Source organism: Homarus americanus, unplaced genomic scaffold (genome assembly GCF_018991925.1).
Source record: "Homarus americanus isolate GMGI-L3 unplaced genomic scaffold, GMGI_Hamer_2.0 scaffold36188, whole genome shotgun sequence".
Taxonomy (NCBI): Eukaryota; Metazoa; Arthropoda; class Malacostraca; order Decapoda; family Nephropidae; genus Homarus; species Homarus americanus.
The window spans coordinates 1789415-1807563 of record NW_024718183.1 but is presented as its reverse complement, the minus strand read 5'-3'; the positions used below and the strand labels follow the sequence as shown (position 1 = coordinate 1807563).

General features: G+C 38.9%; 1 protein-coding gene across 1 annotated transcript in view; it reads right to left on the bottom strand.

Moving 5' to 3' along the window:
- Window positions 1–18149, bottom strand: part of LOC121859241 (N-alpha-acetyltransferase 30A-like) — a 125301-nt gene that overhangs the window by 34023 nt on the left and 73129 nt on the right. The window contains 1 exon segment of the mRNA XM_042355979.1: window positions 4312–4370. Coding sequence (XP_042211913.1) covers window positions 4319–4370 — 52 coding nt within the window. The 3' untranslated portion in view covers window positions 4312–4318.

The following is an 18149-nucleotide window of genomic DNA, read 5'->3' as shown; positions in this document are numbered from 1 at the left end:
ATATATATATATATATATATATATATATATATATATATATATATATATATATATATATATATATATATATATATATATATATATATATATATATATATATATATATATATATATATATATATATATACATGCAGGTGCTCCTCTACCGAAGAATGTTCAACTTACAAACTTTCAGAGATATAAACATCATCACTGAGGGGGGTTACTTGCCAGAACAGGTGTTTAATGTGGATGAGACTGGACTATTTTGAAGAAAATTCCAGATACAACAAACGTTACCTAAGAGGAGAAGAGTGAGCCAGGTTTTAAGGCTGTATTAAAGGGTATAGCTGTACTAAATATCCATAATCTTTTAATTTTTTACAATATGTTTGGTATCTACAAGAGTAAAGTTGGACTTACAAACAATTGGACTTACAAACAAGCCTCAGCAAAGTAACTTGTTCATAAGTAGAGGAGCACCTGTATAGTAACATTATACTAACCCAACTCTACCTCTGATCAGTGCAGCTGTGTGGCATGTTTATATTTTGGTCAAGAGAATTACCGACAGGATGTGAAACTCGTATTTTTGGCTGTGATGATTTGTGTTGCCGCGATCTGCCACCAAGGTGTGGCACCACCGCTATTGTTTTGGCGCCATCGCTACTCTTTTGGCGCCATCGACTCATTGCAAATGGCTGACTGGCGGCTGAACTTTCTGTAAACATTTCTTTAATCTTTCTTGGGGCATTTTTCATTTAGATAATAAACAAATGTTTCTTAAAGGTACTACAGTCATTAAATAATGTAAGACATGTATCTGGTGTGGGTTACGTATGCTGGGGAAGGAGGTACACTGAGATGATGTGAGCTTCCCTCTGCCGTTAAGCCAATGTAATCCGTTACTTACGTCTTCGGCAAATTTGCCATAAGTTTGTGATAATAGATTGTGATAATTTGGCTTGTTTTTCAGTATTTTATTATTGGTAACACAATTTTTGTGCTTAGTGGACTACAGCTCGTCCCAGACTCCCTAGCTAGGCACCTCCGCCTACAGCGCTCGGCCTCGTATCCGTAATACGGCGCATTACACGCAGGGTAATTTGGGATACATTTAAAAAAACAAAAAAATGCGTCTTATACGCCGGCAAATACGGTATGTTGTGTTGTCAATGGTAAGAGAAACAATTGAGACCCTGCAATTGTGTGTAAATGAGGCAGAAAGTCAGATCAACAATCTGGGACTTGGTCACAATTTTTGTGATGCCATATGACAGCAGGGTCTACTATTAGACAATATATTATGCTTCCCATATCTTCCTAGGCGGTAGTACCTCCCTGTTTGATAGCTGTTTGCTAATTTATGTGTTCTTTCGTTTATAAAATGTTACCGACTTGATTTAGCAGACTATAACTTGTATTGCTGGAATTCTTGCAAGATGGCAATTAATTTGCCGGAAAAAATCCCTCATCCCCGAATTTTTCGATATAACGGAAAAATATTCTCGGAAGTTCCAGAAATTGCACATTACATTATCTCTTGAGCCCAGAAAAATATTCCCCATCCCGGAATTTTCCGGGTACTGGGAAAATTTTCTCGGGATTGTTCCAGAAAATGTGCCCCTCATAAAATCATTCCCAAAACTGTAATTTTCTGGAAAATTCCGGCTTTGGGAACGATTTTCCGAGAAAATTTCAATTCTGGATATCGGAGAGTTCCGGGTTTGTGGGATTCCAGCTAACAGAGATATTATTAATTATAATGATTTTTCCACAACTTTTATAGCATTGTTGTTGACGTTTAGTAGTTGTGGAACATATCCTAATTTTCCCCATAAAATTAAGTACAGTATTCACTCTATGCATCCCGAACCATTGAAGCTGCCGGACTATTGGGTCCTGGATTAGCGGGGTCCAACCTGTATACAGTAATACTGTATTTTTTCTGGATTGTTTAATATTTTATATTATCAACGATAAAATATAAACCAGCCAGCCTCCCTCCCATTCTCCCCCTTCTCTGCCTCCCTCCCATTCTCCCCCTTCTCTGCCTCCCTCACTCCCTTCTTCCCTGCTCCCTGCCTCCCCCCTCCCTCCCCCTACTCTGCCTCCCTCCATCCTTCCCTGCTCCCTCCGTCCTTCCCTGCTCCCGCCCGCCCCTGCCTGCCTCCCTGCCCGCCCTGCCTCCCCTCCCTACCCCTTGCTCCCCTCCCTGCTCCCTCCTGCCTGCCTCCCTCCCTCCCCTGCCGCCCCTGCCTGCCTCCCTCCCTGCCCGCCCTGCCTGCCTCCCTCCCTGCCCGCCCTGCCTGTCTGCCTCCCTCCCTCCCTCCAACTCACAGTGTCTTACACAAGACTTTAAACTCTAGATGTTGTGTGTGTGATGTTGTGGTGTTGGGGTATTAATTAATGAATAATAACTGGCTTAAGGTTAAAAATGCTTTGAAAGCATTTGAGGTGGATGGAGAGTACCCGGTAGATGATTAGTGTGTCTCATGTTTTTGACCTGACCTGTTGCTATGTTACCCATTTTTTATAAGCTCTTCTTTCATCTGCAGTGGAGGTGGATTAGTGGATCCCATGTTATTGACCTGACCTGATGTTATGTAAGGTCACTCATTGTATATAAGCCTCTCTCAGTCCCTGTAAATTCAGTTGCCTCTGAAGATGTCTTGAATAAAGATGAAAGCTAAGGTGCTCCATTGTTTCCCTTTTCCAGTGTGGCTTTATGTTACTGGTAACAGTTTCCTAAATACTCCCTGCTAAAATCGGGGGATGAATCGTATACAGTAAACTCGCAACTTACACGAGGGTTACGTTGCTGGGACTTCGCGTAAAGCCAAAAAACATGTAAAGTCAGAAATACCCCTAAATCGCCCTTAAATCACTACAGTATACTGTGTGTGTGTGTGAGTATGTATATATATATATATATATATATATATATATATATATATATATATATATATATATATATATATATATATATATATATATATATATATATATATATATATATATATATATATATATATACATACTAGAACTCTTAAATCACAACTGTAATGTGATACAGGTGGTTAATTTTTATCTCCAGTGCAAAATATAGACGTTTATATTCAAATCATTCGCTGTCTTGCAAGGATTCCAGCAATGCCAATTATATTCTTCTAACTTTAGTCTGTGATATTATACAAGATAAAAACTTAAAACTGTCTGGGGGGGGGAGGGAGAAAGGGGAGGTGACATGTTTGACAGTTGTGCCGAAGGTCTAGTAAAGTATTTATTTATATATTAATATCCTTTAGAGTGAGTTTTGGTTTTTTTATTATAAAATTTCACTGAACTGATCTGGGAGAATATAATTTACATTGCTGGGATTCTTATAAGATAGTGATTAATTTGAATACTGTATAAACATGCTATAGTTTGCATGAGACAAAAATTTTAGTAATCATTTTGTACATTATTTTGCCCTTAGGACAGTGTGTGCATGTAAATGAGTACAAATAAATGAAGAAAGTTACATATATCGAACCAAAGTTATTAGTTGAAAAACTTTATGGAGACAGAGCTTGGATGGCGGGGGTGGAGCGTTGGCGGGCTAGCATTTGGAGCTTGTACGACCCATATTGAAAATTTTGAGCTTGAAATTGGAAATTGTAGCCTAACCCCCGAGGTAATCCGCATGTAGTTGAAATCACGTAAGAAAAATATGCGTAAGTTGCGAGTCTACAGTATGGTGTTTTTTATATCAATATTTATCGTTTTTATACATTTAGTACATTCGCAATAGGCTGAAGTAGGTTTTACTGTAACATGTGTCTGAGGCTTCTCCATAGGTGTGAGCGTATTAACGGAATTAATCTCGATTTAGCAAACTAGTTCACTAAACCGAGCGAAAAATAATGGTAAAAGCTTCCGCTAAATCGAGTTTGTTTTTCGGATTCCGTTAAGTTGAGAGTATACTGTACTTAGGTTGAAGCAATGTGATGATTTAGTAATTTTAAGGACCAATTAGTAGGAGAATGAAACATTAACAGCTATTTTACAAGTGGCCTTCTTGTTTATTTATGTTTACCATAGGTCAGCTGATTGACTGTTTAGTACACCCTCTAGCAGATCGACCACTATGCATTGTGCAGTATTACTCAAGTGAACGCAGGGCATGGCTCTCCACTCCAAACTTTTTTAGTCTGCCTTTATTTATTCTTCCAGATTTTGGAACTCCCTGGGAACATAGCTATTTGATATTATTCATCCATTCCAGTCTCTACCCTCCCCTGACCCTCTTCCCTTTCAAATCATAAATATGTATGAAATTTTACTTGCCTTTATTTTATCTGAGCCAAAGTTTCAATCGCAGAGCATCCACTCCATTAAGATAGTACCTGAAAAAATAAAATAAAAAATTAGGTGGGTGTGTGATGGTTCCTCATCTCTGAATCATAATGGATAGGGAAATATATGAAAGATGAGTAAGAATGGTTAACTGTGGTGTGAGGTTATATTGTAATGGTACAACATGGGTGATTGTCAGAAGAGATAAAATTTTGAAAGGTTAGGAAATGATTACTTGACAGTTGTAATACCTGAAAGACAGTTTTATATTAGTCGAGTTAGATAATGAATCCGGGAGTTCTATATCATTTTTATGAAGAATTAGAGAGAAGAGTGCTGTTGACAACAGCACTTTGAATGGTAAACGAGTTAGAAGTATCTTTGAAACCTTGAAGAATAAAAAAAAAAAATTTGATGGTAGAAGAGCTGCAAGCACCTTTGATTGATTGGGTAAAATATATGGCGTCGCAGCCTGTGGCCATTTGATTCCGAAAATTAAACTTGTAATTTAAACTATGATATAAATTATATAAAATCCTATTATGTTTAAATATCAAAATTAAAATAATATAAAAATCTGTATTTATTTAAAATTACAAGTTGGTAAGTACCTTTATTGCAATAAAAAAAATTAAAAAGTCCACCACCAGGTACACTAAAGCCTCGAATAACGACGTTAATGTGTCCTCCAATATTGCACTGTAAGGTGAATCATCGTAATGCGAATCATTAATTACCATTAAAATAAAGCAATAATAATGAGATGCGTTCCCAAGTGTAACCTTTTCATATCTTTTGCGTGGCTTTTTACCGTCTTTTACCCCTAAAACAATACAATTAATGAAAATTGCAAACTATATTCGTTAAATCATGTTTCTGAATGCACCTTATACTGTACAATATAAATGAATAATAATAAGGTCACACAAGAGAAGATGGGACGCCATTGTTGTCATTTGTGTTTACAGCCGGGAGTCCAGGACGATAGTTCTACACGAGAAAACGAAGAAAATAAGACCCTGGTTGTAGCTGTAGTAAAATTAATGTAAAAAAATTAATATATAAGTTTTAAGTAACGTTATTTAATGTTAATAAATGGAACAATAGAAGTAGCTAACCACTATTGGCAAAGAAAATAAAGAGAGATGGATTGGGAACGCCAACATATACGTGTACATTTAAGGATATCGCGTCATTTATCTTTTTAAGAATATGTACAAGAGATTCATTATTGTTTATTATTGAATATGTATTTGATTGAATTTATCTTTATATCGAAATGAACAATACAATTCATTAATAATACGTATAATATTAAAACACACAAGAGGATAAGAGACGGAATTGTTGTCAGTGTTTATACCCATAATGTCAGTTATCCACCTGGAACTGAAGAAAATCAGACCCTGGTTGTTGTTGTAGTAAAATTAATGTAAAAAATATGTATGTTTTAATTAATGTTATTTAATGTACAGTAGAAGTAGCCACTGATATTAAAGAAAAAAGTGAGACTGATAGTGGAACGCCAATGTATACGTGCACTCAAGGAAACATAGTCATTTGTCTTTAGAATATGTACAAAAGATTCATTATTGTTTATTACTGAATATGTATTTGATTGAATTAATGTTTATACTGTATATGTGAAATGAACAATGCAATTCATTAATAATACGTAGAATAATAAAACACACACGAGGAGACAAGACGGCATTGTTTTCGCGAGTGACGATGGTTCTACATAAGAATCTGAAGAAAATAAGACCCTGGTTGTAGCTGTACTGTACTTAATTTAAAAAAATGAATACCTGTATGTATGTTTTAAGTAATGTTATTTAATGTTAATAGATGGAACACTAGAAGTAGCTAACCACTAATGGTAAAGAAATAAAGCGAGACGACTGGGAACGCCAATGTATGAACAGTAAGTGCGTACGTGAAAACATATCGTCATTTCTCTACATATGAATGTGAAAGCAACACGTATTTACTGTTCATATATGTTTTAAATAAGATTTGCGAATGTAAAACAAAAATTATACTCACCAATGGTGGTAAAGTCTAAAACATAAGGACAGTCAATGATGAAGTGCGAGTTTTTACTCAGATGACGAAGTCATCAGGCTCAACTCTGGCTGAAGCTGTAGCTTTCCATAAAGCTGTTGCTCAAACTGTTACTGAAGTTGATGTTGAAGCTGCTTATGATGCTGAACTTGATGGTGTAGCTGAAGTTGATGGTTTAGGCCTTCGAATAATAAAGCTGTCAAAAGAACCCTGCACAGCTGCTTTATTTTCTCATTATACATCTTTATGTAGAGGTCATTTGCATTCATTTAAATTTTAATGCTTTGTTCTGTTAATGGATCCACTTCAGAAAATATGATCATTGCTTGCTCCATATAATATTCACACACCTCTTACCTTTTTCATATCGTTTTAACACATCTAGTTTCTTGGCTAAGCTTAGACACTTTCTATTAGCTTTTGAAACAACACCACCATCACTTGCTCTCTTGCTCATGTTGAATAGGAATACAAAAATGCTGTAAGAAACCTGAGAAAGTTTTTCTCCAGTTCCTGTTCCAGATGCGTGAAAACAAAAGGCCCACCAAGCTCCGACTGTTGTTTACTACTCATTAGCAAGGCAGCTTCTTTGTGCAAGGCGCTCTTCATTTTTTTTTACAGTAATTTTTTGTTTTTATAATACATATCAGGATTTAATTATTATTTATATAATTTTATTTTTATTATATTTTGGTCATAAATACGAATGAAATAAGGACGTAAATTGAATTGGGTCCTAAATTAACTAGGGTTTTAAACATGAAAAGTTGTTGGTCGAGCCGTTGTTAACGGAGGCTTTACTGTACTGAACTTCTCTCACTGAGCACCTTTGAGATGCAGAAGGCTCCATCCTCCTGCCGGCACTCATAAAGTCTCCATGACTGGAACACTCTACTAGCAAGTGTTTCACTGTCAGTGGCACCAGGCAGTCATCACAACAGGGTTGTGGTCCTCTAACCATTAGGAAACTGTGAACGAGGTGAGTGTGTCCAACACGTAGATGGGTAAGGGCAGTTTCATAGCGGCGGGGCATAAAAGGATATTTCCACGGATAATCTTTTTTGTAATCTCTCGCAACTTGTTGGGAACGGATAAATTGTCCCATTGTAGCTGCCAGGATGTCCAGATGGCTGACCTTATTGTGGGGAAGGTATCTCTGTGAGGAAGGAGCATAAAGGGACATGACGAGAGGCAGCAGACTTAGCCATCTCGTCAGCTCTTTCATTACCTTCTATAAACACATGGGCAGGAACCCAACAGAAATCTACATTATGGCCCTGCTGACAGAGGACCACTAGCCAGTTAAAAATATCTAACACAATAGGAAATTCACTTGCTGCAGTTCATATGCACTGACTGCTTCACCTTGCACTTTAATGTTACGGAAATTTGTCCTTGCCTTGAACCAGTTAAACCAGCCTCTACTAGCGACAAAATCACTTTCACCACCATGATTAGCCTTCAAGTCAGCGTGCACGCTTCTTACTTTTTCCTGAATCAAGGTTAGACTTAGAAGCAAATCCCATTGATTTTGATCTTCCACCCATATCACTAACGATCTTTCCATTTCAATTAGCAATCCACTTTTTTTTTTCTCACAGCTGAGTGCATTGGTGTAAATTCTTTTACATGTTTAAGAATTTCTGTTTGCCTTTCAAAATTGTTCCGACCATTGACAGACTGAAGCCCAATGCTTTACCAATGACTGAGGGTGTTTCCCCCTTTTTCATAACATTTAATTACATCAACTTTCACTTCCATTGTAATTGTTTTCCTTTTCTTGGATACACTACTATCAATGCATCAGGTTTGCATTTGGGAGCCAAGATGAGGGCAAAAAAAGAGTTTCTAAGCATAAAACAACAGATTGTACTTGATCACAAACGTTATTGAGGTGAGGGTAAAGCGTACTGATGCTCCCACAAGACACTTGGCTGAGTGACGCATTACTCCCCACCCCGCCTCACCACTACAGCACACAAACTAGTTCTCATATGTTAATACAGTGGTCCCTCGGTTAACGAGCACAATTCGTACTAGACGGTTGCTCGTTAACCGAAAAATTCGTTAACCAAAACCATTGTTTCAATGGGTTTTTGGGTAATTGGTTCCAGCTCACCGAAAATTGCCTAAAGTCAACAAAAAAGGTAGTAAAGTACACTTACTTTGAGGTGTGTATGTAGAAGGCTCCTGGATGATGATGATGGGAATTAGAATGGGGGTGGAGGAGAAGGGAGAAGAGTAGGCATTGGGGTGGAAGAGAAGTCACCCCATGGCACCATTTCACCCATAAAATTTTAATTCACTTGGTGTAATTCAAGATTATTTTCTTTAAATCAACACTGCATTGCATTATATACTGTCAATGTGTAAAATAAATTTCAAAATGACCAATAATTTGACTGGAAACACAGAAAAAAAGCATTATGTTGAAGAGAGTCTGAAGCAAGATGTTACCTCCACTGAAAAGACACAGAGACTGACGCCTGTATGGTGTGTTGACAGGCTGTTTGGCGCGCTAAAAACTAGTTTCCCTGTACTTAAATTATGTTAAATAATTGTTAAAAATGACTAAAAATTTTAATATAAGACTTTTAAAATTATTGAATAGTACAAACTTCTTGATATTTACTGAAATAGTGAGGAATTTAAGCCCTAGAACCGATTACTGTATTGGCGGACTAATATGACAGGTAGTGTGCAAGCGAAAACATGTTGAGGGGCGCGCGTGAGGAATTCGTTAATCGAGGGAATGCTCGTTAACCGAAGTTAAGAATCTTATGGAAGGTAATTTGTTAACCGAAATTTCGTTAACCGAGACTCTCGTATGTCGGATTCTTAAAATAATTGACTTTTTGGGACCTCATCCGTATCAACAGGTGCTCATAAGTCAGATGTTGGTAAGTCGGGGACCCCTGTATTATTATTATTATTAGTAGTAGTAATAGTAGTATCCCCCCCCCCCCAGGGCTCTATGTGGGTTAGTCACCTGTGCTCAGGTGGGCTAATGCCCGAAAAAAAAGGCGGGGCGGGGGAGCAAAACCTGACTTTCCGGCCCAGATGTTGAATGAGAAACAGCCACTGTAAAATATCTGTAACTAAAGGATGGTACAATGAGACACTAGCTAAGGCCTGGAGAGCATAAGAATCGCTAAATATTGCAAAATTGCTATGAAATTGGATAAAAATAATATTAAGGGCAAGTAAAATACCTGACAGGTCTTAAGTCAAGACCTTGCCTCTCTGATGCTTCTTGTTGTTGGAGCAAGGAGACTGACTGACCACCTCTCTGTGATACAGATGCAAATGTCTCGGCAAACAAACTGGTCACCTCTTGTGAATCTGATGCCACACAGGGGGTGTGCTGGAAGAGTGCTTCCTAGCAATTGTTCTCACTCTCTTCCACAATTTTGACATGGGAGTGCGAGTGTTTATTGTGTTCACAAACTCCGCCCAAGACTTAGGCCGTGCCTCCTTTAATATTTTACAAGCATGAGCCTTTTCCCACTTGAATTCCAGAAGATAATATTGACAAGGATGCTGCCTGTATGGACAAGAGGCTCTCTTTTTGGTCACTATGGTCACTCTGCATTCTTTAGACCACCATGGGACTGGCAAAAAAACAGAAGTCTTGGGGATAGTTTGTTCACCAGCACTAAGGAGTGTCGAGGTAAAGTATTCTACCGCTTCTTCTACCTCAGCTAGGAGTTTGAAACGGCCCCAGTCAGCCCTGTCCAGGCACTCGCGAGGAAGATGGTAGGGCCGATCACATCCGGTGTGTGAAGGATGACTGGGAAGTGATTACTCCCACATAGACCATCCCAGATTTCCCACCAAATGTCCATGCTTGCTGCTGCAGAGCACAGGGAGAGGTCTATGACAGAGTGGGTTCTTGTCTGCACATGGAAATGGGTTGGGGCACCGGTGTTCATGATATGGAGATCCAGATCCTGTACCACAGACTCCAACATGGCTCCTCGTGGATTGGTCACATTGTCTCCCCATAATCTACTCCTTCCATTCAGATCCCCAAAAATTACGAATGGAGGAGGAAGTTTCCCAATTAGGTTGATTAAATCTGTCCCGGACACTGGTGTACCATGAGCGAGGCATAATGAGTACACAGTGTACACCCTTATTAGATGGAGGCAAATAGCCATTGCCTGTAGGGGGAATGCAGCTACAGAGTGGTGAATGGAATATTCATGGAGGTGGAGACAAAGACGGTGCTGCCTCCATAATGACTACCATCTCCTATTGGGTCAGAATATACAGCTTGATAACCACGAGGAGAAGGATGGTGGTCTTCACCAACCATCGTCTCCTGCAAACACACACAAACTGGCGAGAGACGTGGCAGCAAAAGAACAAGAGGCTCCCAATTAGCCTTAAGCCCTCGGATGTTCCATTGTATCAGGGTAAAAATTATTTATGTTGACTTCTGGCAAGATTTCCCACTGTAGTTTTTCCAGAGGGAATCTTTGGCTTTGATTGGGGAAACTGACTTGGAGGTAGGGGAATAACTTGGTGTACCTGCGGTCTCCAGAAGCCCAATGGACGATGATGATGCCACAGGCTTGGTGTGGCCAGATTTAGGTGGCCTGTTGGCATCCATGGTCACCCGCCCAGACCTATTAAATATCTTTCGACCCACTGGATAAAGGTCCTGTGGTTGACTGGCTATTACTGGCATTTTGACAGGAACCTTTATCAAGTCCACCAACTGTAAATCAGTCAGTGACTTTGAGGAGGAAGTGATAACAGGAGCCCACACCCTAATAGCCCTCAAGGATCCCCTTGATGATCCTGTGGGCTGAGCCTTTTGTTACCCAGACATTCGTCCTTTTGAGAGCAAGGGGCTGAAGGAGTGGGCTTCTGAGAATCATTTACCTGAGGTGCAGATAGTACATTAACTAATGCTGTGGATCTCTTGAGATTAACATAACTAGAAGGAATAGATATCTTTAGGCTTAATATTTTTGGTCTGGATTGTTAATACAGTATGATTATAATAATGCTATGTCATGTTTGTATTACTTGTTGCATGATATTGTTTTGATGCTTGGCTTTGGTGTTCCAGGAATATGGTGGGGCTTAAAATATATTCTGAAACCAATGAACTGTGTTTTGATTTGATCACTGGTAGCAGAGCGTAGTTGTCAAAAGAGAGGATGGCCTCAAGTCGAGAATATAAAGCCCTACCACCAATGAGAAAAGACCTGCCCTACAGCGAGTAGAAGCATGAGGTCCTAATACGGAGGACCTTCACTCACTGGAGAAAAAGAAGTTAGGCCCTGCATTGTTCCTGTCACTGGACGTGTCTGTACGTGACACCGCACACGAGGTGTAGCTTGATGATTTAACCCTTAGGCCCCGGGTGACGTTCCAGAACGCGCGCCTTTTCCCGCCACAGTTTAAATGCCCAGTGCGGTTTATCAGGTTCCAGTGTGACTATTTGCCTATCACGCCACACCTCAGCCACAGGGAAGCTTCTGAACATAACTACCTACTTTTGTTTGTTTCATTTTCATTGTTTGTTCATTTCATCATGTTGTATCAAAGATATATTGTTAAAAGTAGTGTAATTGTAGTGTAGTATTAGTGGAAAACAATGCTATTATTATGTTGTAAATGTATTTTTTTTTGTGGAATTGATATAATTTTATGCATTACTTGATCTATCAAACACAAAGGAAGCCAGACAGCCTGGCGACTGACAGCGTGTGTGTTGCCAAGCACTTTTTATGAAAAGAACTGCAAATAAAATATTTTAAATGAATTATTTATAGCATTAAATATATGCAATACTGGCCATCTCACACACAAGGGCAAGCTAAAAATAGCTGTTAAGTGCGTAGGTGACCATGAGTGCTCCTTATCTCCCTCCCTCCGTGTTGCCAGGGAAGTTTCTAGAGGGTCAATATATAGTTTTCATAACTTATTTTCTATTGCTTTATCAATTAAAAAAGGTTAAAAATTATTTTTGGAAAAATTGATTTTTCTCAATTTACCCCCGGGTGGGGGCTACTGCCAGTGGCACCCTAACCCGGGGCTTAAGGGGGTGACAATGGTATTGTTGTGCTTTTGACTAAGTTGGACACTGTTTCTTAAAAACCAAAGCAATGCTGCATTTGAGGCACATAATGCTTTTGAAAGAAAGCAGCATCCAAATGATATGCATATATTTGACTATATAAATACATTTGAACGATTGTATCAAAAGGCAAAACATTTTAAATTGGTATTACCTGATGGTGTGCTTTCATATAGACTATTGCGTAGTGCTAACCTGTTTGATACTCATGAACAATTAGTGAGAGCTACATTAGCATCACCTACTTATGATAATATGAAAGATCAGTTAAAAAATATATTTAGTGATAGTGCTGCAGCAAAGAATGCTCCTGCTGTTAAAGTAGAACCTATTGGTACATGTGGTGATAGTGTAGATGCTTTCTATACTCAGCGTGGTTGAGGGCAAAGTTATGGTACAAGATATGGGTATAGAAGGGGGCGTGAGAGGACCCGGTCAGGAGCCCGTGCCGGTCAAGGAGCTCAATGTAAAAAGTCCACTAAACCTTGTGACTCATCTGGTAATATTTCAAGGTGCACTGTATGTGGATCGTGCTTTCATTGGGCTAAAAGTTGTCCTGATCCTGAGGTGTTCCAAGCTACTGTTGACGAACAGGATGAGAATGAGAAAGATGAAGAGATTCTGATTAAACTGTTTGCCAAGAGCTCTACGGCAATTAATAATAAATCAGAAAATGCAGGTAAAATGGTTTGTTGGGAGAAACATTAAGCTATGGGATTATTGATAGTGATTGTTGTAAATCTGTGTGTGGCAAAGCATGGTGCAAATGCCACACAGATACTATGTCTGACAGTGATCCTAAACTGATTAAAGAGGAAAAGAGTCGCACGACCTTCAAGTTTGGTGAGGGAGTCAAGGTTATGTCGAGGAAAAGGCTAAAATTTCCTGCAGTGTTGGCTGGTAAACGAGTTTACATATCAGTGGATATGATACTGAATGACATTTCCCTGCTGCTGAGCAAATAAGCCTTGAAGAAGTGTAAAGCTGTCTTGGACTTCTCTCAGGACAGGGCAATGGTTTTTCGTACTGAAGTCCCACTGTCTGTTACTACCAATGGTCACTATATTGTGCCTATTGGCCACTACCATATTAGTTTACTTGGTGCCAAGGAATGTATCCAACATATTCTGTTCTGCTCCAAGTTTGAAAAGGCAATAGATGGCGACCATTTCAAGATGGCTAAGAAAATACACAAGCAATTTGGACATCCCAAGAGCAGTAAATTACAGTCAATTTGCTCAGATGCAGGTGTAGTAGATCAGAGCTTTCTCAAGATGCTTAATATAGTTGAAGAAAGGTGTGACATCTTCAGAAAATATAATAATGCTCCATCATGACCAGTAGTGGGCTTCAGCATGGCACGTGATTTTAATGATGTCGTTGTTGTCGACAAATGATGATGTTGCTGTCGACCTGAAGCAGTGGTCACACACACAGACAGTATGGTTCTGTCACATGACTAACCTGGCAACAAGGTACAGCATGTGTGATAAAGGGAAGAGAAAGGACAGAAAAAACGAAATTTTCCGGAAAATTACGGTTTTGGGAACGATTTTCCGAGGGGCACATTTTCCGAAAATTTCCGAGAAAATTTTCCCACCACCCGGAAAATTCCGGGGATGGGCGAGTTTTTTCCGGGTTTGAGAGATGATATAATGGGCAATTTCTGGAACTTCCGAGAACATTTTTCCATTACCCCAAAAATTCCGGGGATGAGAGATTTTTTTCTGGCTTTGAGAGAGTCGCCTTGTTATCCGGAAATCCCTCATTCCCGGAAGTGCTCTGAACCAATTGTTCCGGCTAACGGGGATATCACTGTACTGTATGTCCAGAAAACAGAAGCAAGATTTCATCACCTCAGGATGCTATATCATTTGATGACACGGATGATGAAGTTGATGACAATGAGGAACCCACTCTTGTTCATGGGGACACAGATTTATTCGGTAAAGATGTTGCATCTCATGGCAAAAGGAATATGAACAAAGAAAGTAGGTCTAATGTTGAAGAAAGTACAGTATAAGAAATTCAGCAACAAGAGTGATTGTTAAAGAGAATCCCAATCTTCCTGATGCCAAATCTCAGATATCATATGTTCTTCAGGATAACTCAGAATGGAAGAATGCTACAGTTCTGGGTCATGCTGGGAAAGTTATGAGTCAAAACAAATTCATGATTAACATATTGGATGACGAAGATTCCACTGGCAAATGCATTGATTGGCAGCAAGTGGATGCTTGGAAAGATCTACACCATGACGTGTTTATCTCTTCTGTGGATGATATCATGAATGCAAAGATGAGTGAATTAAAGAACTGGCAGGATAATATGGCATACACTACTGTCCCGGACCGTGGTCAAAATTGCATCAGTTGCCGGTGGGTTATCACTGAAAAACAGAAACAAGATGGGAGATCATAAGTTAAGGCCAGTCTTGTTGCTCATGGATTTGAGGAGGACTCCTCTGAATTACAGACAAACTCCACAACAAATGGAACAGAATTGTTGAGAGTTGTTCTTGCCATTGCTGCATCCATGAAGTGGGTTTGTAATAGTTGTGATGTTAAAGCTGAAATTCTTCAGGGTGCACCAATGCAGAGTAAAGTATATCTTCGCCCTCCCCCAGAAGCGAATGCTACAGGAGATGTAAGGGAAATGAAAACCTGCGCATATGGTTTGAATGATGCCAGTAGGTATAGGTACTTACGAGTGCGAGGACAACTTTTGAAACTTGGCATGAGGGTCAGAGAACTGGATGCTGCTATACTCTACTGGAGAACAGATTTTGGCCTTGAAGGAATTATAACATCACACGTTGGTGACTTCTTATAGTGTGGTACACTTCGTTTTCAGAAGGACATCATTGCCAAAATTCGGGAAGTATTTCGTTTGTGGTCTGAAGAGTCTGGATTCTTCAAGCACCTGGGATTGTATATCAATCAACAGTATGATAAGAGGATTATCGTACACCAAAAACCTCAAGTGGATGGGCTAGTGGAACCGATATCAGTCCTGAAAGAAGTATGCAGAAAGAAGATGACCTCACTGATGCTGAAGTTAGTGTTCTCTGAATTATCTCTGGACGTGTGAACTGGCTAGCATCTCAGATAAGACCTGATCTCGCGTTTGATGTGTGTGATGTATCTTACTCAGTCAAGAATATCAAGGTGGCTGATTTACAAAGAGTTGCAAAGATTATCAAGAAGCACAGTCCAGACGAGTGTGTATGAAGTTTCCAAATTTGGATCTCACCAAGAGCTCAATTGTTGTCTTCAGTGATGCGAGCTATGGAAACTTACCTGATGGGTCATCCCAGGGTGGCTACATCATATTCATCCTATTCTTGCACAATGAAACTGGAAGATGTGCACCACTAGTATGGTTGTCTACTAAAATCAGACGTATATGAGAAGCACACTGGCTGCTGAGTGCTTGGTGCTGCAGGATGGAGATTCTGTATGGTGGCTCTAAAGCCATTAAAATAATGTGCTATACCTGTACTGATAGCAGGGGTTTGTACAGATAGCTTTATTCCACTAAGGCTGCCCAAGACAAAAGGCTAAGAAAAGATATTGCTAGGTTGCACCAGATGACAAACAGAGGGGAACTTCTCAGGTGTGTTGGGTTGATAGGATGGAGCAGCTCGCTGATTGTTTGACTAAGAGAACTGCACCTTCCTCTTTTCTGTTGGATGTTTTACACAAAGACACACCCTAACTTAGTGGTGTATACAATTATTATGTTATGCTCACCTGAAGTTTACTGTTATTCATCTTATTTGTATGTATACATGTTCTACATCATTATTGTATTAACAATGTCATACTTATTGTTTTGTTTCTTAATTGATAATTGTAATTGTAGAAGTGAAAAACCCTGTATATATTCTTGTGGATATCTTTTGTATTAAAGAAATGAAAAAGGGGAAGATTGTTAATATGATCATAATAATACTGTGTCTTGTTTATATTACTTGTTGCATGATATTCTTCTGATGCTTGGCTTTGGTGTTCCAGGTATATGGTGGGGCTTAAAATATATTCTGAAACCAATGAACTGTGTTTTGATTTGATCATGGATGATGTAGGTTTTATTGTGGATACATTATTATTTGTATTCTCTTTCTAGTTATTGGAGGTTGTCTGAGACACTATATTAGCAAATGTAGAGCCAGTGTGAAAAGTGGCTGAGACACACTCTTTCGCCTCTTTAACTCCTACGCCCCGGTTGACATTCTGGAACGATCATCTAGGGCGCCCCAGTTGACATTCCGGAACCGTGGTAACATTATGAGATGTACTTATTACTACCATGCTATTGTACTATTCCAGATGATACTAAATGTTACATAATACTTCCTTGAGATAAATGTATAGTATATATCAGGTGCCTCAAAGAGAGCTCAGGTTCTCAACTGGCTCAGCCATGTTAATACAGTGACCCCTCGTTTAACGAACACCTCGGTTAACGTAATTTCGATTAACGAACTGCCTTCCATAAGGATCTTCAATTCGTTTAACGAAAAAAATTTCGCTTAACGAACTTCTTACGAACCGACCTCAACATGTTTTCGCTTGCACTGACCGGGCAACCAGCTTTAGTATCAGTCCGCCAATACATTAATCGGTTCTAGGGCTTAAATTCCTTACTATTTTTGTAAATATCAAGAAGTTTATACTATTCAATAATTTTAAAAGTTTAATATTCAATTTTTTAGTCATTTTAACAATTATTGAACATAATTGAAGGTAAAGTGACTAGTTTAATGCGCGGCATCCAGCCTCTTAACACAGCAAACAGGCGTCAGTCTCTCTCTGTTTTCACTGGAGGTAACATCTTGCTTGAGACTCTCTTCAACTAAACGCTTTTTTTCTGTGTTTCCAAGCAAATTATTGGTCATTTTGAAAATTATTTTACATATTGACAATATATAGTGCAGTGCAGTGTTACTTTAAAGAAAATATTCTTTATTTACAGCTAGTTTAACTTTGAAAAATACGTGTTGCCATTGTTTGAATCCAGCATGGGGCCTAAGAGATCAAGAAAAGTGATTTCAATCCAAATAAAGCAGGAAATAATAAAAAAACACGAACAAGGTATTAAATCAAATGCGCTATGCAAAGAATATGGCATGTCGGCATCAACTGTGTCGACAATTCTTGCACAAAAAGACAAATTTAAGGAAGTGAACGTGAGAGACAAATCTACAAGAGTGTTTAAAAGTAGATCCCTAATCGTAGAAACTGAGAGGTTACTTATCATCTGGATTAGGGAAAAACAGATGAAAGGTGATTCAGTTTCTGGTGATTTCATTTGTGAAAGAGCCAGGGAGATTTATGAACATTTAAAGACAGATCAACCTGGTTCTTCAGGAACAGAATTTGAAGATTTTCGGGCTAGCAAAGGCTGGTTCGAAAAATTTAAGAAAAGAAGTGACATTTTAAGTGTTGTTAGGCATGGTGAAGCTGCTAGTGCTGATATGGAAGGGGCAGCAAAGTTTTTAGATGAATTTAAAGAACTGATGGAAGAAGAAAATTATCTTCCACAGCAAGTGTTCAATGTTGACGAAACTGGGCTGTTCTGGAAAAAGATGCCCAAAAGAACATTCATCACCAAGGATGAAGCCTCTTTACCTGGGCATAAACCCATGAAAGACCGTCTCACTCTATTG